This window comes from Microtus pennsylvanicus, chromosome 17 (assembly GCF_037038515.1).
Source record: "Microtus pennsylvanicus isolate mMicPen1 chromosome 17, mMicPen1.hap1, whole genome shotgun sequence".
NCBI classification, from domain to species: domain Eukaryota; kingdom Metazoa; phylum Chordata; class Mammalia; order Rodentia; family Cricetidae; genus Microtus; species Microtus pennsylvanicus.
Window position 1 is genome coordinate 7,505,007 of NC_134595.1, and position 26,562 is coordinate 7,531,568.

The following is a 26,562-nucleotide window of genomic DNA, read 5'->3' on the forward strand; positions in this document are numbered from 1 at the left end:
CCTTGATCTCTTGACTATCATTTAAAGAAAGTGAGTCCTGAGCGCACAGACTGGGGTTCTCTGCTGGGAGCTCAAGGGGGCTCTCGGCAGCACACTGCTGAGCACTGCTAAGGTCACTGGGGTTTTCCTTCAGAACCAAGTCCTGCCCTTCCAAGTTTTTACTGTAAGCTCTAGCAAGGAAATAAAGGAATACAGGTATCACTGAGTCAGTACTGTCTTTTTCTCAGCTCAAGGTCATGTGATGCTCTTCCCAGTGTTTTTACAAAAGGTTGTTATCCAAAGTTTAAATATAGTACTTCATCCTCACTGAATTATCAATAATAGTTACAGTTAATTTTTTTTACAAGACAGAAAGGGCCATGGAGTTGACCTTTATATCCTTTGAATTATTGGGTTTTTCTATTATTTTAATATACATGAAAGCTTTAGTTCACATTTTTCCTCTGTATTTCTGGAAAGTTGTATCTAGGATGTAGAAAAGAACTGTAATCCTCAAGTTTCATTTCCATTAAGAGAACTCTTTCAACAAAGATTTAGATTATATCTGAACAGCTAAGCAGAGAAAGGACTTTAATATTATTTAACTAATTGACTGATATTCCTTAAGAGAGAAGACAGCTAGATTTTACATGAACTTGCTTTTTTAGTTGTGGCTATATTAAAAATAAGGAAATGTAACTGCAAAAATACTACAGGTATTTTTCAGATAGATAATTATTAACTATATCATAATTATTCTCTCCCAAAGTTTTCTTATGGGCTTGTATCTGACTTTTGAGTATGAATTTGGCTCTACAGTACATGTCCTAATGATCATCCTGCCTCAGGAAACTCTGAGCATGTGCCCATATGCAATGTTTATATTTTTTAAAGTTCCATGAACTACTTGCCTTTTATACTAAAATAAAATTTCTCAAAGAATTTGCGTTAAGTATTATTCTTGAGGGTTTGCTAAAATGGATTACCTAAACTCCAGTAACTAATGCTGGGTTCACTGTTTAAAGTACATTGAAATAACCTGCTTTTAGATTTTGGAGACGAGGTCGTCACTGGGCAGTCTGTACTGCTCTTAAACTGGAGAATTCCCTGCCGCTGCCTCCTCATTATTGGCATGTGCCACCACACCTGTGTGAAATGACATGCTCCTAATAACTGCTAGGTAAGTATGATACCGTGACTAGCAGCACATGAAAAAATAAAGTACTAGAAACTCATTTTAACGTATATAATTTCCCAGGTATATTTTGAATGTAAGTTTGTATATAGGTGCCACTTTACACAACAGCTGATACTGCATCCTGTGATTTCCTTGTCAGTGGTCTTTCTTGGATTTTATGACTAGTTTCTGTTCATTCCTCATGTATTGCTTTAATGTTTTAAACTTGAAATACTTGCCTGTTATTTCTTCTATGCCACTTGCTTTGCTCCCAGAGTGACCACCTAGCTTGCTCTCTCTCTTCATATTTTTTGTGTCTTAGGGAGAAGACTTCATCAGAAAGATCTTCTATCTGGTAAGATTTTTAAAACAAAAAAAAGGGGGGGTTCAAAGAGTCATTTTATGAGCACAAAGCCTTATAAAACATCCTACTCTTGGCCCATATTTTAATATGTACCTAGATTATAAATGGGTCCCCAATGCTCTCCATTTGCCACAGCTTATGGAATGGTTTTGTTATTTTGGGGGGACAGGCTCTTGCTGTACTAAGGTGAGCTTGAATATACACTTTTTTACCTTAGCCTCTGGAGGGCAGAGATGACAGGTATGTACTATCTTACCCAATCTACAAAAAATAGTCTTAAACTTTATTCATTCTACAGTGTTCTAAAAATGTGTCAATGTCAAAAAGTGTAAAACTGATTGAGATAAATCAGAGTTTAGTTAACTGACTTCATTAACTGGATACCTCTAGGGAATTTTGTTTTCCTGGCAATTATCATTCTGGCTTTAGCAAGAGTGCAACAGAAAAGCAAAGTGATTAACAACAGAAACAAGACCAATGGATATAGAAGCACTGTAAATTGACAGAAACTGTGTGTGTGCCCGCTACATAATTCTAATTTTCATCTAAAGACTATCACCTTGTAATTAGCTGTTTTATAGTATTTTTCCCTCTAATTGTTCTTTTCACTAATTCTTTGAGAGTTTCGAGTTTTATACAGTGTTTTGATTCCCACCAGTATACTTAATGTTCTCATCTATACAGGTTTAGAATCTTTTACCAATAATTTTGGTATCCAATAGTTGCGGGAGGGAGGGACAGAGCTTTTTATATAACTCACAGCCTGATTTGAAATGCTGTGACAATACTTATTTTTACTGTTTTATCCCCTTTGTTGTGAATATTTTACTACAAAGCATTACTCTTTACTTATTGGTAGGACTGTCCTTGTGTCTTGATATTAATACTACATATATTCCACACTACCTTTTGTTTGATTTGATTTGGGAGATACACTATGCCTCATATTATCAGTTTTGCAGTCAAATTTGCAAAGGAATAATTTTCTAAAAATATCCTTTTAGAGTTATTTTTATAAATAAAAAGTCATATAACTTTATATTTCCTTTTAGATATTTAAATATTAGATGATTTAGGCTTTAGAATATGAAAGGTACAATTATCACATTAAACACTGGCAGCTTACCTCTTCTTTGCTTAAGTTATGTTCAAGAGGCTGAAGAACAACCATCCTCCAGCTGTTGAAAATACAAAAGAATTTCAAACAGCTTTTATCCAAATGCCGCATTTTATTTTCTAAACACAGCTAAATACATTAGGGCTTTATTTCCTCAAGATTCCATAATTCACATGGTTGTGTTTTCATAGTTTGACGTTGTAAATAGAAGAAAAGCTTTTATAATACTATGCCTTCTAATGAATAATCTCTTGTACATAGTTGTGGTTTCTAATTATGTGCTGGCTTTGAATTAACTTACTGGTAAGCTGATAAACTAAGGAGAAATCTGACCTGACTCAGTGCTTTCCGGTTTTCTTTGGTATGGAAATGTGTTTCATGCCTCCTTTTGAATTAGTAGCTTAACAGCTGGCTCACAGAATTCTTCACTGTGAGCTGAAAACATTGTTGCTATGGAACACTATTAACCACAACAATACTTATTGTAGAAAATGCCAATCCTGTAATGCCTACAAGGAGAGTGCCAGACTAGTTTCCTCAGATGAACTGTGAAGTAGTAAGTGAATTTACAGAATTAAAGTGGAGATGGATGGGAATTAATATAACCGTTACCTAGCCATGTGTTCATCTCCAACTTTTTCTATTTCCTATGTCATTTTCATATCTAAGAGAGATTGCTTTCATTGTTGCTATAAAACATGGCTGTCTTCATTGCCAGTGGATGCAGATCTGTGCATGGATTTGAGGGGTGGCTTAGTCTCATTCTTTTCTAGCTCAGCCTTCTTATATCAACTATTCCAAACCTCTGTGTCTGGCTAGGCCTTGCACACTTGAGTCTATGTAAATAATCATGTTTACTGTTAGGGATTAAATTCCTAGATATTCCCTTTCATTTTCTATTTGATTTTTTCCTGCTGAATTAGAGATAATTCAGAAGCTCACTTTGTTTACAAGCACTACTGTCTTACCAGTGTGAGTACACATGCAAATATCGTTGCTTTCTCCTTTGGATTCTCTGCAACCAAATCTACCTCTATCATAAAAGCAAGAGCTGTGTGCTATACTGTTTACACTGCTGAAATACCATGCTAATAGACATATATAATAGATATTTAAATATAAATAAGTAAAAATGTATTTTGAATGCTAAAGCCATTCAGTTTAATGTAAGATTTCCTTTTACCTTTTCCCTTGTATGCAAATAGGGAAGGGGGAACATTTTCCTTTTAGTTAAAACTTGACTCTGAATTTAAGTTTATTAAAGAAAGAAGAAAGAAAACTGATATAAGTATACATACCGTGGAGTAAGTATTTCTTTATACTGGAGTTTCTCTAACTTAGCTGGTGCTACTAATGACATGGGAATCACAATGTTATCTATATCGTAAGAGCTCTCACTTCTTAACCTCCGTCGAGTAGTATTCTGTAACACAGAATTATTGTACTAACTTACAGTAATGTTTTAGTTATCTGTGGTGATATTCCTTCATTAGTTATATAAAAATAATACATAGTTTATCTGTGACATAATTTTGGTAAATGCATTGTTGTCAATGATTTGATTATAAAATGCTAAGAAAACCAATTAAATTTAAAAAGTGCTTATCTTCAAAACAGATGTAAAGCATACTTTGAGTATAAGAAACACACATAATTATGTGAAAGGCTATGAAATTTGAGAAGTCTCTGAGTGAAGATGGCTGCTACAGATCTTCATGTATGTGCTTCTGGCCCAAGCTTCAGATTGCCCAGCTAAACCTTCATTCCCATGACCTCTCTACTCCTGGGCACCAATAATTAAATACATAAATAAATTGATTAAAGAACAATACAAATCCCATATATTCATTAGCAAAACTGTTTGGCTTTGGATGAAACAGTAAAGATGGTCATAAGATTTTAACATAATCAAAGAATGAGCTGCTTGCCTACAAGTAAAAATGGTTTGTTTAACCAAATTTACTATTTCCTAATAAAATAGTTATAAAACAGATTAGTGAATAGGTCTGGCATAGACAACGTTTTTTATCAGCTTGTTTTACTTCTTAAAAATCTATAAAACTAGTTTAGAATTTACAAGATTTAAAAACAACCTACTTGTGAGGATGAATTCTGGGTTCTTGATGTAACATTGGTGTTAGAGGCTGCAGTAAAATCGCAATGGGATCCTGGTTCTGTACGTTGGAAAGTAAATTCTTCAAATCTAGTTCTTTCTCCTGCTATGGAAAGAACCCTTCAGAATGTCACATGTTAAAAATGACCACATGTACTAGAATTATTTTCCAAAGTAAGTGAGAGATGGTTGTTTTGTTTGTATTTGTTTGCTAGCTTTAAAAGACAAAATCAGAAAACAAAAGGAAATTATAAAACAAGAGTCTTGCTTATATTCTTCCTACCAAGTATTTGTAGGGCCTCAGTGTTCTCTGCCTAGGTCATTGTGTACTGTTCCTTGAGTACCCTTCCTTCCCCACTGCCTTTTCCCTGGTCTTGTTTTAAAATGTCCCACTCAGGCTGCATTGTCAAGACTCATCTTAGGTTTCTTGCCCTTTTTTCTTATCTTTGCCTCCTAACCTTCCATGAGATTTCCTCAAGTTAACTGTCTTCAGTTTTTATTTTTATTGAATTTCATTTATTTTTATTTAGTTTTCATAAATTCTAAAGGTTCTTGTTTTCTGATATTCATTTGATATAATATCCTATAGCTGTTTCATGAATGAAACTCATTTACTCACAATATTCATTTGCTGTATGCTTTCATTAGTATTACATGTTTCATCAAGTTCTGATTTTTATTCTTTGTAAGTATATTTGTGTTTCTGCTCACTCATTTAATGTATATTTGAATTTAGTATGAATTATTTAAAAATATTTTCTTCATAATGTAAAATGTAGTAAGACCAACTATATTTACATTTCTTCAGTTGTAAAAAAATTCTTTATTAACTGTTAGTTGCTTCAAGTCAAAATTCGCGTATTGAAATTGGTAATTGTTCTCTAGCTTTCTTTTATCCCTGAAGAATTCATTTATCAGGGCAGTGTCTTATTAGGGAGATACCTAATTTATCAAATTTTCACAATTATCTACTTATTTATTTGTAATATATCATTTTATTGATTTTTAACATCTCCTTATATCCATTAAATTTGAATCTATCACTCATTACTATTTAGATAATTAATCAGTATTTCATAGTCTATATTAAGAGATTACAATTTTCCCAATATTTTGGCATGTATATATGAAAGTTCCTTTAAAGGTGATCTTTGCTTGTCTGTTCTTAAACAAAATCTCTAGATGCATTTGAGAGCTTGTTCATTTTCTGCCACTGTGTTTGATCAGATTATAATGATTATAGATCTGTTATTTAAAGTGAAATTTCTAAAGACACTAGAGATAAATGTAGACCCATTATATAAAATTATAATAATCAGTACATTTTGAATGTGATTAGTTTCTAAATTATTGAGTATGTCCTTGTTACTGAAATATAACATCTGGGAAAGATTTGACTCATGAATATGATGTGTGTTAGGACACACAATTACCAGATGTGCAGAGATTACTTTCTCTTCAAAATATATACCTTGCTGGCTTTCTTCTTTATCATCAACACCAACTATATAAGTGTCATCTCCTAAGTTCCCACAACAACTCAGGCTGGATACAATCAGAACAACTGTTTTCAAATACTATTTTTTGTTTCTTTTGTTGATCTGATAGATACAATTCTGGAGAATTGAAAAGGGGTATTGAAGTTCCTCAGCTGACTCCAAATCCAAGACATTTAGTATTACTCACAAGTTTCTATCAGGTAACCTCATACTGACCTACTCTGAGTCCATGGGGACTAAATCCTGTGCAGAGAAGAGCTGACAGAAGGCAAGTGATTGGAACACAGGAAGAAGTAACTGCCATAAAGTGCACCGATACCAGCCATCAAACTCTTCATTAAGTACATGAGTATACTCATTTTTTAGGTAGTTTTAAGTAGTTTTTGGTAGGTAAGGTGTTTTAGGTAGTTAGTGACTGTTTTGGATTATAAATTTCCACAAGACAAGGGTTCTTTGAAAAATGTAACTTTTATTTTCAATATTTAACACTAATGGTCACATCTTCATTTAACCTACCTAATGCTGTTTCACTCAAGTGTCTCTTTTTTCTTCCCTGCAATTGTTGTGCGGATGACTGTGACCTTATCTGAGGCTTACACATAGGGGAATAGCCATTTCTCCACTGAGTCAGAGAAGTCCCTTGTACTAAAACAAACAAAAAGAAGCGTGAAGTTTTGTCCTTTAACAGAGACAGTGAACAACTAAGTTGTTTCTACCTATAATGTTTAAAATTTTAAGGTATAGTTCAAAATTACATGAAATGAAATAAAAATTCAATTACTAAGATGAATGGTTCCTAAACTAAAAATAAATGAAAAAATAGGATTTCTCAAAAAATATTCTCAGGAAATGCCCAATTTCCATTTATGTTCTACTTATTTACAAGTGGATAAAAAGAAGGGCTATGTACTCAATGTCTTCAAAATCAGTGAGTACTAGTTGAGATGACAGTTGAAACCCTGGGGTTGTTATCTTAAATCTAAAAATAGTCCACACCAACTAAGTACCAACATGTCATGACACATGGACTCTGAAAGCAAGAACCTCATTTCGTCCAACTATGACTGTGATACCACTGTTACTGAAATTTTAAAACATGAATCTAAAATAATTTAAAGTCATTATCTCTGCCTTAGTTTCTTCAACATATTTATAATAGCAGCACTCTTAGGGTTATGAAGATTCAATAAATTAACTCCTGAAATAGGTATCTGCCATGGAAAATGTGCCATAAATGTTAGCTTTAACATCATGAATGCTGTGTATCTGAACCTTATAGTTCAAGTATTGGTTTAGTCAGTATCTTAGCTTCTTTGGGGGAACCAGTGGATAAAGGCTTGGAAATATGGAAGAGAATTAAAAAAAATATGTAGACTCAAGTATCAAAACACACCAAGGACAAAAAAAAAGGCATAGCCTAACAGTTATCACAAATCCAGTTACAAGGTAGCTCTAAAAATGACAAGCCAGATTTTTTTTATACATAGGCTTATGCATAGATGCATACACTTATCATCAAAAACAAGAATTTAAATCAGGATTTATGAAGCATCTCTGTAAAACATCCTATGGAATTTAGCTGAAGAAATCCAAAGCAGAAGTACAAAGGAAAATGGTTACCACAAAAATGTAATAAATACATGTTTTTGTTGACCTGAAAGAGAATAAAAATGTCAACGGAGAAATGATGTGGAGCATCTGGTAGACAGTGGAAACCAGTATTCTTTCAGCTTGACTGCTTAGAGAGGTTATCACTCGGGCAACAGAATCTAGCTTTCCATAGAGAAATGGGCTTAAGGCAAGGACCTCAAGCCCCACTTTGAAATGTTCTCTGTTGTCCCAAATCCAATCTGAAAATAATTTTTAGTCCAAATCTCTGCTTTTTAAAAAATGATTACTGTAAATAATAGTGGTAGAACAATGCTAGCATGAAATAACCGTTTCAAATGTGAGTCCAGAAACCTAAAATCTCAGTACCGAAACCATAAATGAACCAACAATCAAGAAGTGAAAGAACTATCTTAAAGAGTTTCTGGAGTGTTCTGAGTATAAATAATAGGTCTGTAAAACAATGAAGAGAAACAAGCCTAGAAGCCTCTGAAGAGCAATCTCAGAAATGTAAAATATACTTGTTCAGATTTAATAATGATAATGAGTTGAGTCATGTAACAAAATAGCATCAGCTAGAAGAAATCAAAATTTGGACTAGAAGAGCTTCCACATTTGAATGAATAGAATGAACAAAAGAAAATAGAATGATAAGCAAACAGAGTAAATGGAAAAGAGCATTTGAAGAAATAACCCTGAGTTTTTCCTGAATTGTTTACATTAACTCTTAAGATTTCAAAGAATTCACTTAAATATAGAACAGCAAATTTTTTAAAAATCTGCTGTGTCACAACAGTACACAGAGATATGTATATCCTAAAAGTTGCAAAGAAGAATTTAAAAGATCATTGTGAAGGGATGAGGATTAGTGAAACTGAAAGAAAACATGACTAGGGAAAACAACAGCATTCTAAAGACATCTAAAACGTCCTTCCATCCAACAAATGGAGAGAAAGATGTTAAACAGGAGACGGCAAGAGTAATCCACACACCCGCACAGAAATTTACATCAATTTCAATTGTACACCTTTACTGTCAGTTTGGTATTAAGCAAGTACCATCTACATCACCCTTTAATTATCTTCATTGCCTTATAGGTCAGAGTGAGGGGAAAGAGGACAGAAGAGCCTGTATAAACGTGCAAAATTAATAACAGTGAAAATCAGCAAGCAGGATCCAGTCTCTGTTGTTGGAGTTTAAGGGTCTTCCATTAATTCCTCAAAATACTTTAAAATACTGGTAACAATTTGTAATCTTTCATTGGCTATTATGATTGAAGGGAACTAAAAATGACTTTCAGAGTAAATAGATTATTGTGTTGGACTTAATGTAGACAGAGATTAAAAAAAATGCCTATAAGATCATACTGGATGAAGTAGCCTGAGCCCTGAGTTTTGGAAGTTTATAGGTTATAACTTTCTTACTTCTTGCAGGTCTTCACGCTAAAAAAAATTAAATACAACAACTTTGACATACTCAAATTCACACAACAATTGAAACAATACAAAGAATTGCCATATGCCCTTTATTCAAATATTCAGATACTCTTCTGTATAAATTCATCTTTCTGACATAGTCAAAAATACAATATTTCTCAAAAGCAAGATCTTTTATATACCCATGTAGTTGTGAACAATCAGGAGAAGCATTACTAGCTAGTTTATAGACTTATTCACTAGTTGTCCCTATAATCTTTATGGACTCTTAATCATGTGATGCATTCTTTAGATCCTCTCTTAAAGTCCTATCTCCAAGAGCTCTGTTCCCTTATTCTTACCCTATACTACTTTAGTAAAGACTGGCCTTTCAGTTGCTTTGTCTGGCATTTCCTATTGATTAGACTAATCATGTATTTATACAACTTTACTGTTTGACTTTAACCCTACTTCTCTGTAGTCAACATGAGTTTGTAAGTATAAAGCCTGATAGGACAGGATAAAGTGTTGTAGCTTACCTCCCACATTCATTCTGCAGAAATACCAGGCTATTTGTAGTACTTGGAAGCACACTATCTTATGTCTCCACGATACGTGTTTATTTCCATTATTTAAAGTCTTACATAATACAAGTCAACACTGCATATATTAACATATTACGCAACTGTGACTATCTAAATTGGCTGTGATACAGTTGAAATTGAGCGTTTTGGTCCCCATACTGAAATTCTTGAATCTGAATCTGCCTTCTAACAATAGTCTTCAAGTAATGTACTTGCATGTTGTGTTTGAAGAACACTCATTTGGAACTTTCATCTTTACGTAGATTCCAAAATGGCACTTAGCATCTTTACCTTTCTGGAATTATTCGCTATTTCTCATCCCCCTTAATCTCTCTTTTTGCCTTGTCTTAGGAAGAGTTAGTCTAGATTGTTACCATGTTTCTTTGCAACACCCATAATGGTTATTGTTAACTTTCTTCTTTGCTTCATATGTGTGTGTATAAAATCAATAACAAAGGAAATTAAATGTGTATTTTCTTTTTATTATCTATTTACAAAATATCTAAAAATGTATTTAATTTCCTGTGCTTTACCTTTAATTTTTCAGCACTTAAACGTCTGCTTTGCACCAAGTACTTTCTCAATGTGGAACCTACTTTTATATAAGGCATAAAAGAATCCTAATGCTTATTTAAGTTGAGAATGGTAGGGAATAAATTAGGGGAAAAGAAACTGGTATACAAAAGAATATTGCATTGGTTTGCCTAGTAGCTTGGCAATATAAAACTCAAATATATTCTACTTCATACCTTTACAGTTTTTTATTTTATGTGACAGCATGTGACATATCACTATATTATTGATAATTCAATATCAATTCATTTCCTAACATTTATACTGCTACCTTTTACGTCAGAAAACAGTAGACCATTAGAAGAAAGGTAATCCCCTTCCATAATAAATCATATGTTCACTTTTGCATATTCCCTTTCCCTGAAACATGTACATTTGATAACCCATATACCTCAAATATGAAGTCACAATTTAAGTTAGAATATAAATGTGTAGTTATTTTTATCTCCTAATTTACTACTCATCATCAGCTGTTGCCTAACATTTCTCTATTATTTGGGTATTCTATAGCTGCTAGACTCAGCTGCTGTCACCACCATCGTGAGAAACCACTGTAACAGTCTTTAGAATACTGCATTTCTGGGTTTTTAAAAAGAATTTATTCTCAGGATAAATATCATTGAGTAGAATTATGTCATATAAAAGGACCTGAACATAGCCTACATTACTGCTTCTGTCTTCTTAAACAGAGATTATTACTTCTTGCCCTAGATGTTTTGTAACTTTTACTATGAAACATTTTAAGACAAAGAGACTATAATAATGACCTCGCATGAATATGCAGCCATCTTTAGCATAATCAACTAGTGACTAATCTTGTTTCATCACACTCTTGCTAACCTTTAAAATGCTGCAATTTTTTAAAAATAAACCTAGACTTTTTATATGTATCATGTCAGCATGAATCTCTAAAAAACTGATAAAGTATAGGCATAGTTAAGTGATCACAATGCTTTATTAAAAATGACAAAATATTTAATATACAACAATGTTCATGTTTGCTTTTCTACAAAGTGTGTTAAGCTTAGTCTTTTTTTTTTTTTTAAGTCTGGTGGTGGTGACGCAGGTCTTTAATCCCAGCACTTGGGAGGCAGAGACAGACAGATCTCTGAGTTCCAGTCAAGCCTGGTCTACAGAGCAAGCTTCTAAACAACCCATACTACACAGAAACCCAGTCTCAGGTTGGGAGTGGGCTCCACGTGTTTATGTTTATAACTAATTTCATCAGAATTCCAACCAACTCCTTATGTTGAAGTTGATTTATATAACAACTTTTTTACATAACTAATTGTAAAACACCCTTCCATTACATTGCAGTATTGTTTTCATTGCCAGATGAAACTTTAAGATATTTTTAAAAACTGCATATTCAAGTGTATAATTAGCCAATAACTGTCATATTTGTTACTAATCTTACATTATTACAAAATGCTGAGTCATTTCTAAATAAGATTTTTATAACTAATATTAGACTATATTTTTGAAAATAATTGGGCCATTACACAGAGTTTGCACTTCAGTAAATATTCTCAGTAGTTACAAAAGTAGAAATTTAGTCCTAAAGTTTTCTATGTGAGTCTCAGTGCCTCCTAAATAACCTGTATAAACCCTTGGTGTCATGTGAAATCAGACTACTGTTTTTATTGTAGCAATAGAAATTATTTAAAATGTTTGTTCTTATTAATAAGCAAAATATTTAAACATTCACAAAATGTCTAATACACAAGTCATCAGTAAATGTTATATTCTCGTTTTCATTATAACTATCACCAGGAAGATCTAGATTTTTTAGTTTTCTTAATACACTGTTAGCGTATTCCTCTTTAATATATCTGAAATATATACAAAAATTCATCTAAAATTTGTTTTAATGTGCTACAAGAGAAGATATCATAATCAGTCATTATTTAATTCTACTGGGCACAAATAAAAAGTGATTACTCAAACACAGCCTTTGACCCAGACTACTCTCTAGCTCTTCTTCATTGTGATTTGCTTATTCAAGAATAATGATACCTGTCTTTTGTTTTGTACCTTCCAATAGTGTTGGTATAAGACTACATCAAGCATTTGTTGTTCTTGTCATTGGTTTAAAGATTTATGTGTGAGTGTTTTGTCTGCATAAATGCATGTGTATCATCTGCATACTGGTACCTGTGGGAATCAGAAGAGGGCATAAGATTCCTCTGAAGTGGAGTTACAATGGTTCTGAGCAACAATGTGGGTGCTGAGAACTAAAACCAAGCCCTCTGTAAGAACATGAGCTTCTAACTGCTGAGCCATTTCTCCAGCTTCTTGTCATTGATAACTATTGACTAAAGCCTCCTTTCAACACTATAGTAATACACAGGAAGTCCTTGAGCCTTTTGTTTTATATTTATTTAGTTGCTTTGAGTTGGCTTTTGTTCAGTACCATCATACTTTATAACTATAAAGCATTTTAATATATGAGCATCTCCTTTTGATCTTTTAAAAATTGAATTTGCTATCTTTCAATATTTTCTCTGAGATAAACTTAAGAATAATTTTGTCCAAAGAGAATATTTTAGCTAGGCATGGTGGCATATGACAAGAATCCCAGGATTTAAGAAACTAAGATATGAGGACCCTGAGTTGAGAACAGCAGAGCTGTCTCATTGTGTCCCACTTTGGCTGGGATACCTATTGTATCCCAGGCTTCCCTAATTCTAGCAACCCTGCCATCAGCTTCCTCAGTGCTAGGATTATAGAAAAAGAATTCTTAATAAATGTAACTCTAAAACTACTTTCCTGTCAAGTTTGTGGTGCACGCCTTTTGTTGCAGTACTTGAGAGGCAGATCTTTGAGAGTTCAAGACCAGCCTGGTCTAACTAGTTTGCTCAAGACAGCCAGGACAAACAAGAAACCTTGTCTCAAAAAACAAACAACAACATCCTTTCCTGATTCTAATTAAAATTCTCTGTATACAACAAAATACAAAAACAGACATCTTAAGTTACAAAGTGTCTTCTGTTCAGAGCAGTTTATTCTCTCCATACAGAAACATCTTTCATGCTATCCCTTAAAAGTCTAAATTATTAAAAGTGTTCTTAAGGTAAACCCTTGTTTACTCTAGAGACAGTGCCATGTCTTGAATAAAGATTTTGTTACTTTATATATTCTAACTAAGTACTACTGTAATTTATAAAAGTTGGTGGGGTTTTTTTAAATCAGTTTTCTCCCTCTGCCTCCCAGAGCTCTTAACTCAGGATCTTTGAACACTGAGCAACACACAGTTTCCCCTCAGCACTAAAATAGCTGGTCTTTATGTTAATAAAAACCAATTAACATATATTTATTTTACTATGGAGTTTTGCAGGTAGATATTTTTACCTGAGAATAATTTGTTCGCCTTTTGATACTAAATTTACAGCATTGTAGACAATCAGAAGTGCTTTTTCCCCCATTCCATATTATAATTTCCTTGAGGTTCTATTACATACACTTTATTTTTTACTTAAAATTATAGGAGTCAGCTACAATTTATTGTGATTTATGTTGTGAAATAAGTCTTTAAACTTTTTTATCCAGAAAAACTACCAATACTATATATTATAATAGTTCCCAGATCTTGATCATCTCACGATTGTACTCTTTGTAAATATAAACAAAATTGATGCTTTCTATGGTTTTGGGGTTTTCTCTATATGTGGTTTAGCTACATTTTTCCTCTTATGTTTTCCCCTCAAGTATTCTTGATGAGCTATGGGATATTTCAAGGTTACCAAGTATACTATAACTCCAGCTTACATGCAATAATTATCTGAACTAATAAAACAAATTGGTATCCTTAATTTACCATATAATAATACTACTTTCTACTTATCAGTACGTCACAACTTTCATTCAATAGGTACCATACATTGCATCCTAGGATTGTTTCTATGTTCGTTCATTCATTCATTCTTTCATCCATCCATTCATTCTTCCTCTCCCCTTTTCTTCCCTCTATCTCCCCCCTATTCTCTCTCACCTTCTACCCCCTCCCTCCCCATCTCATGTCCTAGGACTAAAGGCCTTGCCTCAAACAATAAGCAATGCACAAGCGCGTGTGTGTGTGTCTCTGTGTGTGTGTCTATGTGTGACTTATGGGAAAATGTGTTAAAAATTAAGAAATTGCATTTATTATTTTGTTACATTTTATTTGCTTAGAATGTAAAACGTAAATGTGGGCAACATAAAAAAACATACAACTGCACAGGATTTGTAAATGTGACGTACCAGATGGTGGCGCTATGATACAGTCACCTACAAATGGATTTTCAGCAAGCTCTCCTTTTACATTGGTCTTCTTAAGTAAGTTCTCAAAATGAAAATGAAGGGGAATGTCTGGAAAAACAAAGGAAAACATTATTTTCAAGGAACACCACTCACATCCTAATACTAATTTTATTTCCTTTTAATAAATAGTACATAAGCTTAGGAAAAGAAAAGTTTATACAGTAAGAGCATTGAGAAGTAGAGGTTATCAAAATAGTTTTCCAACAAGGTTGGTAACAGTGTTTAGAAAGTTAGTAATTTGGTATACTTAATAAACAAGAAGCTAGCAGATGAGTAGCTATAACATCCCTTTAGTATTAAAATGAAGAATCATTGTAAATGATGAGTAGACACAAATGAACCCAAAAGATCTTTATGAATGCATTTAAAATAATGAAAATGGTCTTTATGAAAACATTTAAAATAATGATATGTTTACATGGTTGTTAAACAGGGAAACACCGCTACATGCATAATATATGAGAACATCAAGTTTCACATTCTTTGACATGAACAAACATAAGTGAAACTAGTTGTATAAAGACTAAAATTCACTGAAAAGCTGTCTTCCTTCAGATAAAGTAAATTAAAAATATTGACATATTTTATACTTAAAATTAAGCCATGTTAACACAAGATTACATTAATTTATTGTGTTCAAGGGTGACAGGTTTGTTCAAGTGCTACATGTAAGTGCATGGAAATCAGAGATACCTCATGGAAGTTTACCTGACCTTCTGCAGTGTGGGTCCTATGGATTGAACACTGTTGTCAGGTTTCTAAGTTCCTATTACCTGGTTATTGAGCCAACCTACTAGGCCAAACTTGATATTTACTAAGGATTTTTTTCATTCATAAATGTATAACCAGAGCCAATGAGCTAGCTTAGCAGGTAAAGGCATTCCCATCAAGCATAACAGAACTGACACCAGAGAACTGATCTCTGATCTATATGCACACATTATGACATGCATACAACTATATAACACACTCATTTTAAAGAATGTAAGAAAAAGTCATTTTAAAAGCATGGATAATAGACACCTAAATGCGTCCTGAGAAACATTTTTAGCATTTTTTGACCTATTGAATGTTTTGCCAAAATTAGTCATAAACATATATGTGTTCATATATATATATGGATAGACTAAAAGAGGTAGTTTGTGGATTAGGCTAGCCTGCATCTGCTTCCTTAGTTCTGAGATTAAAGTTTTATATCTCCTTGGCTGTCTCAAAGATATACTTTATGGCAAGTCCATGTGTAAATAGAAATGGAATTTGCTACAAAAACATGAAAAAATGAAATGGAAACAAATTAAATACTATGCTTTAAAACTCTTTTTAAACTTTTCAAGAGTTGTTTTCCAGTTGCTTGTTTCTCCAAAGAGCTGTTCCTGCTCTAACAAGCATACCATCTGTTCTGCCACTGTGAGAGGGAAACACGACATATGCAGAGCTGGACCTTGTTCTTCCTATGTACCTCCCTCAAGTACCTTGTGGACTTTTAGAAAATATTTTATTTGTTTATATCTTACATTTAGATATGGTATTAAAACTAGAATACAAGTACCATGAGGGATTTATTTCTACTTTGAGCACCTATTTACTGAGATGTTTGTTGACAAAGCTTTAACTTGTAAGTAAAGAAGTTAATCTTACTAGACTAGGAGGTCTTGGAGTCTGGAGGGTAAGTATATATTGATATGATCTCAGAGTTATGATTTAGAATGAGGCTGTCTCAACCCTCCAAGTTATATCAAGAGAGAAGCACACTAGTTCATTCTGAAAGGTAATAGGAATGTGGGCCTGGTGATAAATGGCCTCAGCTCCTTGCTCTATTGTTCATTAGCTGAATGACTATGGGTGAATAACCTCTCCAAGTGTAATGTGTCCATGTGTAAGATGAAAAGGACAACAGAATGTGCTCTTATGGGATTATGAGAATTAAACAAAAATATCCAAAGTTCCAGGGCTACATAGTTAGGTAAGCCTCAACACTCCCCCTCTTCAAAAATAAAACTCAAAACATTTTTAAGAGATTATATTTTAAAAGATTATATTTCATTATGAAAAAGTCCTCAAGTTTTCATTGGGTAGCTTACCTGACGGCAGTGACAGCACGGGATGGAAAGAGGAATCTAGTTTCGTGACGTGTTCTCTCAACAGCTCAGACTTGGAACTCTGCTCCCAGTAGTCCGAACGTAAAGGTGATTCCATGTAAGGCATCTGTGTTGCATTTAAAAATGCTTCTTTTGAAGGTAAAGTCTACAAGGAAAAATGCATAGGTTTTCCTTGCGTTAAGACCTGGTCACACACTTACAATACAGTATGTATCTGTGTGACAGTAGAGTGAGTCCTGGTTCGGTAAGTCACTGCGATGTAGAATGAGAAAATTAATGCACTGGCCATGTATCTAGAGAGGTGTGACCAGCCCCTTCAGAGTTTTCAAATACAGAGCAGTATCTGACACCGTCTTTTAGCCTCCTTGAGCACCTGTGTACACATCTTTTGTCAGATTTTTTTTAGTTAACCTTTTTACTGTTTCCATTATAAAAAAATTTAATTTTTTTTCAAAGATTTTTATTGTATGTGAGTATTGGTGCCGATGAAGGCTAGAAGAGGGTGAGGGATATTCCATACATGACTTTTGTGGGACATTGTACCGTCATGGCTGTACAGAGAATTGAACTCAGGTCCGCTTCAAGAACAAGTGCTCTTAACTGCTGAGCAATCTCACCAGCCCTATTGAAGTTATTTTGAAATGAAATTAACTGTTATCTATTAAGCATGCCCAGCTTTCTTATTGCGCCAATGTATGTTTATATTGTCTCCAGTAGGAGATATATTGTCCATATGTAATACTAGTTTGAATGTTTTTAGTTCATTCTAAACTCTTTCTTACTTGGAAATCTAGCCATGCTGATAACATTTAACAGGAATGACATTAATTTATAAAAATTTCAAATGATGTGTGTGGGGCTGGAGAGATAGCTCAATAGGTAAAGAAAGTCCTTGCCAAGTGAGGATGAGAACCTGATTGACTATTCCCAGCATCCATGGAAAACTCCAGATGTGACAACATGCATTTGTAATTCCAGTGCTTAGAAGTGGAGACAGAGCATCCTGAAGGATCAGTGGCTAATCAATCTAACCAATTGATGAGCTCCAATTTCAGGAGCCCCTCAAAAGATAAAGTGGGGCTCTCAACCTACTGTAGTCTGAAAACTTACAGCCTAATTCCAGAACTGTGCCCTACAAACCCTCCCTTTGTATGAGGGCCACCTATTAAGTCGAAGAATGCTCTCTTACGAGCAAGTGGAGACAATCACAGAAAACCATAACTGTATCCAGGTCAAGAGAGCATAGGGAGCTACTTTATTGGTTTTCCAACACAGAGTACTCAGCCTTTAAACCTCATGCACACAACAAAAATGAACTCAGCAGGTTATATATTTGTGTGTGCACATACAGCTGTGTGGGTTTTTTTTTTTTTGAACAAATACAATCAAAAGAAAAAGAGGTATTAACTTGAGAGTGGCGTGCACTGGAGAAGTTCCATGGAGAGTAAAGGGAGGGAAAGATGTGATATAAAACTATTAAAAAGGCGGTGAAGAAGACAATGAGTATCAGCCTCTCCTCTCCACCCATAAATGTACAGATGTACACATACACACACCTCCACATAGAAAAGTGAAATTTTAAAAATGATCTTGGTTGTAGGAGCTTTTGGTGTATTGTTTACCAGGATATATTCCCAGTTTGCCAAAATAACTTTTTTTTTCTGAGCCTATCGAAATCACTACATTTTTCCGTGATAAGTTGCATTGTCGTATTTATAAAGGTCAAGTCAACCTTGGATTGTTTTGAAGAGTCTGAGTAGGGGTTTGTCAGATTTACTCTTTCAAAGGCTCAGCAATTGGTTTGCTGACTTCATATATGTTTGTTTTATATTTCCCTGATCCCTGTCTTACTTTCTTTAGGATTAATCAAGTGCTTTGCTACAATTTTTCTCGTTAACATGTTCTCTTAGTTTTCTGTGTCTATTGTGTGTGATATGCACGGGTGTACATGTTTACGTCTGTGTGCATTTGTGTGGGGGTAGGTGCATTCACCATGTGTACATGTGGAGAGCCCAGAGATTGGTATCAAATTTTCTTCCCCTATTTCTCTCCACTTTACTGTTTGTTTTTGAGACTGTATCCGATTTAGCCTGATACTGGCCAGCGTGTGCCACCATCCCTGGCTCTTTGTATGGGTGCTACAGATCTAAACTTGGGTCTTTATGTTTGTATACAGCAAGCACCTAACTGACTGAGCCCCTCATTTGCTTTTTCGTGCTTTCCTATAGAGTATAATCATCATAATTTTGTTTCGCTCCTAAATTCAGAGTATTGTTCCTTCAGAACTGCTGCTGTCATCTAGCACTTAAAGTATTCATTTTCAATCGCAGTGCCTGTCTTGTCCATTGTAGGCCATATGTTGTTTTGGTAACTTTGCTTTCTCTTTAGAAGCTTTAAGATCTTGTGTGTGCGCGTGTGCGTGTGTGTGTTTCATAAATTTCATGAGAATCTGTTTAGGTGTGGGCTATTCACTTAGTTGACAACTGAATAATTAATGGACTTGTTCAAACTAAGTATATACTTTTTACTCAGGTGACAGAAATATATGCTTGTGTTCTAGAAAATTCCCTTGGCCTTATATTCCAATCCTTACAAAGGCAGATTAAGTCCAATAATTTTATTTCTAATTTCTAAAGACTCAGTTTTGCTTTATGAGTATTATAATAGTCTGTTCTGGAAGTTATATCTCTACCAAGGTCAGCTTTAATCTCTTCATCTTTTTCTTTCCTTTCTCCAAAATCCTATCTTCTCATTTCTCATTTTCATTCAATTGTTTTCCAAGAGACAGACTTGGTTAACATTTACATTTTGTCTTTTCCCAACTGAATATGAGCTCCACGAAGGTGGGAACCCTTCTATCTTCTTCACTATGGTATCTCTAGTGTCTAAGAATTGAGTGGCACACAACAAGTAATGTTTCTTACTAGAAGAGAGAAGTAAGGGAAGTATAATACTGCTCCTCAAGTACAGCACTATAAAGTCTAAATATTCCACTGATAGACATAAAAGCCTCTTCCCAATAGAACTCCTTCCTGAATGATGTTTTATATGCACTTACGGAAGTTAACTGTACCAGCTTGAACTTACTGGAAGTTTGTACTTTGTAAGGCTCATTCATAGTAATCAGACCTGTGCTCTTCTATTATGAAAGGGAAGATAGAATAATGTTAGCCCTGCAAATTTCTCCAAAACAAGAAATATTGGGCAAAAAAAAATAGTAAAAATAAAGAAGTTGGAGAAGAAAATGTTATTGGGCAAATGTGATAAAGAACTATTTCATACACAAAGAATATAGGGAAACAAAGGACTACGCAAGGTTACAAAGAGAACACTTGTGTTCTGAAGACGTTATAACACTTTCATTCACAGCTCAGTGCAGTTGTAAGTCAGATGCATGAAGAGAATCAGGTCTGCTTCATGTTCTACCATGTCCTAATTCTTGGTATTACTGTACTATTATTAGCACATGTCTGAATTGGGAGTAACTTTTTCTATTTCTTCCCTTCTAAAACTTCCTCTATCATGTCAAATCAGTTAAGACTAGTCATTCATTGTACAAAATGTCTTTGTTTCAAGTCTTTTTCCTTCCAACTCAGTCTTTATTACATTACATTTAGTAGATTCTAATAATTACCTGTTTCTCTAGTCTCTCCTTATTGCAAACTGACCTTTTAAAGGCGCCATAGTAATCATGCAAAAATAGTACTTCTGACATTCCACTTCCCCAAAACAAAGCTCTTCATGGATTCCCCAACTAATTATTCTAATTCGTTGAATCCTTATCCTTCTCATTCACACTTGATGAAGACTTACATGGCAGACATTGATATATATATATATATATATATATATATATACACACACACACATACATACATACATATCCTCTTAATGTTATTTAGTCTCAGCATGACTATAAAGTAGCCATACTATTTTTCCTGTTTAATTTCTCAAATGGAGTTGCCTATGTGTTCCAAAGCAGACCTTTGGAAAACTCCTTAATGAAAGTGGGCACAAATTCCTCCCCTTCTTACAACTACATCCTTCTAGCTACCACTTCTTATAAAAAAGATTTCTATTTCTGTAAGGTTAGGGAGATGGCTTAGCAATTAAGAGTACTTTCTGCTCTTCCAGAAAACCGGCTTTGCTTGCAGCATCCATGTCAGATGACTCATAGGCATTTATAACTCCAGGTCTTAAGTATCTGGCACTCTTTACTTTCACAGGTACCTGCACTCCTGTATACCCACTTATACCTAGTTAAATAAAATTACGTCTAAAAATCTTTTTTTCAGAGATTTGTAATTCCATCCTCTTTACTCTGGGATGGCCAAGTGATTTGCTTTGTCCTATAGAGTGGAGTGGAAATGGTATTTGTGGTTGGTATCGTCCTTGTCATCTTGGGCATTGTTCTTAGGTGACATGAAAGGAAGCCATTTTTACTCATTGAATATGAGACGTCACAAGATAAATGGAACTGAAGAAGCCAGCTGTCAACTACCTGCCAGAGAAATGAGTGAGGCTAGCTTCCCACAGTATGGCACATCCGCAGCACTGTAAGAAACTGCACGGCTCAAGGTGGAGCTTGGTGTCAGAGTGCTTTGCTGAGGCAAGCCTTGGGCTCTCCCTCCAGTGCTGACAAAAGGCGCAACTAGGGTTACGGTCCCAAAAGTGCTACTTTCCTCTAAGAAATCACTTTCAATTTTTAGTAAAATTTGAAACCATCCAGACTGACCCACAATTACATACAGCATATTTTCTCACAGAATTAATGTTATACATGTAGTAAATTGAATTCTCCAACTCAAATTCCTTGGAATGTAGAACTGTTGCAATGAGGCATTCCTTTACCAAGAAGGATCTGAAGAAGATACTCTTTACAGGGTAAAGCAGATGAGGAAGAGCTGGGTTCTCAGTAGTGGACTATTGCTTAAATGATACTTAAGTCACCTCCTTTTCTTCATTTAATCAGACAACTCATACCTGGAATTAGCCTGTTTCCTCGATCTCTATCATTCGGTATTTGTTACCTACAGTTTATTCTCTCTACCCTCAAGAGATTATCTGAGACATTTGGGCTGAAATTTAATTTATCTGTATGTGTGCCTTATTTCTCCAAAAGGAATTTAATTTATGTAAAATCATATTACTTTGAACTTTTTCTGTTATTTTTTTAATCAAGGAAAGTTACGAAAGGATGGACATACCTATATTTATTTTAGATGTTTTTCCTGTTCTATAACTTAAGCATTATGTTTATTAAAATATAAAGTGCTCTTTAAACATATAAACAAAGTTTATAAACCTATTCATTTCACACTTTAAAAAGGAAATGAAAACATTAAAATAACTAACTTAAAAACACTGTGTACTAATTTGCCATAAAGACTTATTAAAGAATTCTACTGAATAGATACTGAAAAGAGGAATAGTTCTGCCAATTTTATCTATTCTATAATATTCAACTTAATTTTAAACTTTACTTCAATATGTTAGGTCTACTAGAACAATTTTTTTTTATGACTTGGCTTGAGGATTACATGCTGAAACTGACGAATAATGAAAAAGATTTAGTCTTCATATCAGATGGCTCTTTACTATTTAGGCAAGAATAGCTCTTCAAAGTACAAGTATAATTCTTCAAAACAACACTATCAGTGATTAACTAGTTAAAAGGTCACCTTCTAATGAAATATGTTGCTTACATATATGTTGCATATAAACAAGGGAAGAAAAGAAAAAATAAGTTAGAGAACTAGAATAGAATAGGCAAGTGGGAATTTTAAATGTGTGTGTGCATGTGTAACTATAGTAATCAAGGGAAATCTATTTGAGAGTGAGGGTAGGGCTTTTGGAGGGAAGAAAGGGAAAGGAAAAATACAAACAACTCGAAAAATCATCGAAAGAATAATCTAATTTAAAAAAAGGGGGGGTACAGACCCAAACAGAACTCTCAACAGAGGAATATAAAATGGTTGACAAACACTTAAGGAAATGCTCAACATCCTTAGCATCAGAGAAATGCAAATAAAACAACTCTGAGATTCTTACACCTGCAAGAATGGCCAAGATCAAAAACACTAATGACAACTTATGCGGTAGAGGATGTGGGGTAAAGGAACACTCCTCTAGTGCTGGTGGGAGTGCAAACTGGTACAGCCTGTTTTGGATAATCAGTATGGGAATTTCTCAGAAAAAGAGGAAACAACCTACCTTAAGAACACTTGTGGGGCCGGGCGATGGTGGCACACGCCTTTAATCCCAGCACTCGGGAGGCAGAGGCAGGCGGATCTCTGTGAGTTCGAGACCAGCCTGGTCTACAGAGCTAGTTCCAGGACAGGCTCCAAAACCACAGAGAAACCCTGTCTCAAAAAACCAAAAAAAAAAAAAAAAAAAAGCACTTGTGGGTAAATACCCAAAAGATGCTCAATCATACCACAAGGACATGTGTTCAGCTATGTTCATAGCAGCATTATTTGTCATAGCCAGAACCTGGATACAACCTAAATGCCCCTTGACCAAAGAATGGATAAGGAAAATGTGATATGTTTACATAATGGAGTACAACAGCAGAAAAAAAAATAAGAACATCTTGAAATTTGCAGGCAAATAGATGAGTCTAAAAAACATTGAGTGAAGTAGCCCAGACCCAGAAAGACAAATATAAGCCAGCCTAAAATTCACAATCCCAGAGAACAGAGACAACAATGCGGACCCTAAGAGAGACACACATGGATCTAATCTACATGGGAAGTAGAAAAGGACAACATCTCCCGAATAAACTAGGAGCGTGGGGATAATGGGGAGGGTGGAAGGGGAGTGGAGAAAAATATACAGCACACTAAAAACAAAATAAATTTTTATTTAAAATATATTAATGCCTTTTTAAAAACTACAAGAGAGATGACAGAAGACAAAAGAGGCTCCTGTAAATAAAGTTTGATTTATATAAATTCTTGACCAGGTCATGTTCCTTATATAATTTATAACTTGTGCTGTGAGTATGTAAGTATTAACAGAGAAGGGGTTAATCATCACTGTCTTGACCCCTAATGTGAATGGAGATTATAAACATGACTATGTGAACTCTGATCTTTCCCCACCTCCTAGCCACATTCTCAACCAACTGCCTCTGCTTTCTCCAATTACACAAGAAATAACCTCAGATCTGCCTGCTCCAGTACATTTTTTGATTTGTGTCTACATTTATTAGATAGAATCTTCAAACAATCCTGTCACCCTAATTTAAATAGAATTAGTACACGTTCACATCAAATAATTCTATTACTTCCATCCTGCTCCCTTTAAGCCTATTTTTCCTCTTTTCAGTTTTTTTTATTCTACCTGCATATACTCCCACATACACACATGAAATTTTAAAGCTAAATTCATGTAATGAGAGAGAAGATGCAATATTTAGCATTCTTTTGGAAGCTCTAGTGAGAATTTTACCTTGAAGTCTAGAACTGTATTTTTCCCAATGTTACAGAGAACTCCTTTTGCTGCCAATTAGGTAGGGGGGCTCCCTGTTACTTAAGGCTGAATTGCCAACTGAGCAGGACAGAATGTTTCATGGCAACTGGCAAAAAAATATCAAGAAGGATCTGAACATTATGGACATAATAATTTTAATTACTAATTGTAAGTGGAATATCACCTTAAAGAATGTTATTAAACATTTGTATATTAAGAATTCTAGATTTTTCTGGAGAACACTTTTCTACCTCATCCATGCCTGTCAATCCGCAGCATACAGGACAACTTTTGGGAGCTGGTTCTGTCTACTGTGGGTTCAACTACACTGCAAGTACACAATTAGTCATGTAGCTGGTCTAGCCAAAAAATGTTCAGATTACCTAATGGTTTCTTGCAATAGGAATGACAGACATTAGTGTGAAGATTAAGTCCAGAGAACTAAAGTTAAAACTGTGTACTTAGTGTCAGGATCTCAGAAGCCTTTACTAGGACTTCAGAGAAGTGCCACATCTCATTCATATCCCACAACTTGGACAGCAGATGCAAGACTTGGCAAGTTCAAAAACAATGAGTCACTTCCATGAGTGTAGACTTTAATAAACAAGTCTGCTATGTGTCTACTTTTATTTCAAAACTAATGTATGCCACACATTTCCCCAGACTGCAGTTTGAGTATTTGTAGAACTAATTTTACTTACAAAATTATACTTTTTAATATAGAGGAACTATACCTGAGAAGCCATATCTATAGTCTCAATGCAGGTACATGTTACTTGATGGCATCTGAGACCTCAAACTTGAGCCTAACATCATAAATGACATGATAGTAGTACATCTGGGGGCAAGGTTGAGAGGGTTAGACATGTCAATCATTGGGATCCAGAGAAAGGACTGATAGTTTCAAATGATGACCCCCCCCCCATGAATCATGTTTTAGTATTCTTGTCCTTCTATAAACCCTCCAAAATTAAAATCCACATTAACTCCTATTTGTCAATAAATTAAATATTTACATTTTGGAAAGTCTGGACCACAAGGTAAGAAATTTGACTTATTCTAAAGAAATCATCCTGTAGGAATCAGAGTCTCACTCAACCCTCGGGAGAGAAGTTTCTTGCTGTAGATGGGTATTAACTCAAATATCCACAACTGGAAATGTGCAGAGAATGAGATTTTGGGGCAGTCAGTCCCTAATGGGATTTCTTCATCGAAGGCTCAGGGAGCTATGCAGAAGAGGGGGGAGAAAGATTATAAGAGCCAGAAGTGATGGATGACTCCAATAAAATAGTATCTTCCAGACATAGCAGGACTAATGTATGCATGAATTCACAGAGATCATGGCAGAATGCACAAGACCTACATAGGCTCATGCCAGAAGGTGTCCTAGTACTGAGATGGGAAGAGGACGCAGGGTCCCATCTCTAACCAAGAAACTATTTGCAATTGATGGCTGTTGGCAAAGGGAAAAGGAAGAAGTGTCACTTAATATATCAAAAACACTTCAGAGCAGACCCTATGCCTGGGAGTAGTTAACCAAGACAAAACAAACTCCACGGTCTGTCTTTGGGTTTTGTGTGAACTTTTTTTTATCTTATTTTTTTGTTTGATTTTCACTTTTTCAAGAGAGAGAGAGAGAAAAGAAAAAGCTGAGTAAGTAGGGAGCTGGGGATGATCTGGGAGAAGGGAAAAAAACATGATCAAAATATATTGTATGAAAAAGTGTTTGAATTGAAGAAAATGAAGCTTTAAAGAAGAAAAAAGTTATGTGGAGGGCCTGGAGAGGTAGACCAGAGGTTATTCCAGAGGATCTGAATTCAGTTCCTACCACCTATAACAAGTGACTCACAAGCACCTGTAACTCCATCTCGACGGCAATTTAGCATCCCTTGTTTATTAGTTGCTGGGTCTCAGGAATAAATATACAGTGTTGTTGTATAGTTTTAGTAGTATTTCTTTGATGAATAATGTCTTTTACACATTTTTAAATTTATTGATGGCTGAGATATTCAATTTTATGAACGCTGTGCAACTTGCATACATTTCTACTGACAAAGATTTTATTTTGATAAAACAGAACATACTACTAGCCATTTGAACAATTATAGCCTATGATACTGTGTATATGCCAATTTTTAATTAATCTTTTCTAGGATACTTTAGCAATATAAAAATATATATTAAATATATATTCATTCTGTATTCAAAAATTTTGATATGTATATATACACTCTGAAATACATACACACACATACTTTAACA

At 34.5% G+C, this 26,562-nt stretch overlaps 1 protein-coding gene across 8 annotated transcripts in view; it reads right to left on the minus strand.

Annotated features, from left to right (window-relative positions):
- Nucleotides 1-26,562, minus strand: part of Kansl1l (KAT8 regulatory NSL complex subunit 1 like) — an 86,474-nt gene that overhangs the window by 1,643 nt on the left and 58,269 nt on the right. For 4 of the 8 annotated variants that reach the window (XM_075951377.1, XM_075951372.1, XM_075951375.1 and 1 more), the window contains exons 7-14: nt 16,810-16,972; nt 14,669-14,776; nt 6,766-6,894; nt 4,735-4,856; nt 3,936-4,060; nt 2,647-2,698; nt 1,396-1,508; nt 2-170 (exon numbers count right to left, since the gene is read on the minus strand). In XM_075951377.1, coding sequence (XP_075807492.1) covers nt 2-170; nt 1,396-1,508; nt 2,647-2,698; nt 3,936-4,060; nt 4,735-4,856; nt 6,766-6,894; nt 14,669-14,776; nt 16,810-16,972 — 981 coding nt within the window. The remainder of the gene's footprint in view (nt 1; nt 171-1,395; nt 1,509-2,646; nt 2,699-3,935; nt 4,061-4,734; nt 4,857-6,765; nt 6,895-14,668; nt 14,777-16,809; nt 16,973-26,562) is intronic. The other 4 variants (XM_075951376.1, XM_075951379.1, XM_075951378.1 and 1 more) reach the window with 4 other exon arrangements.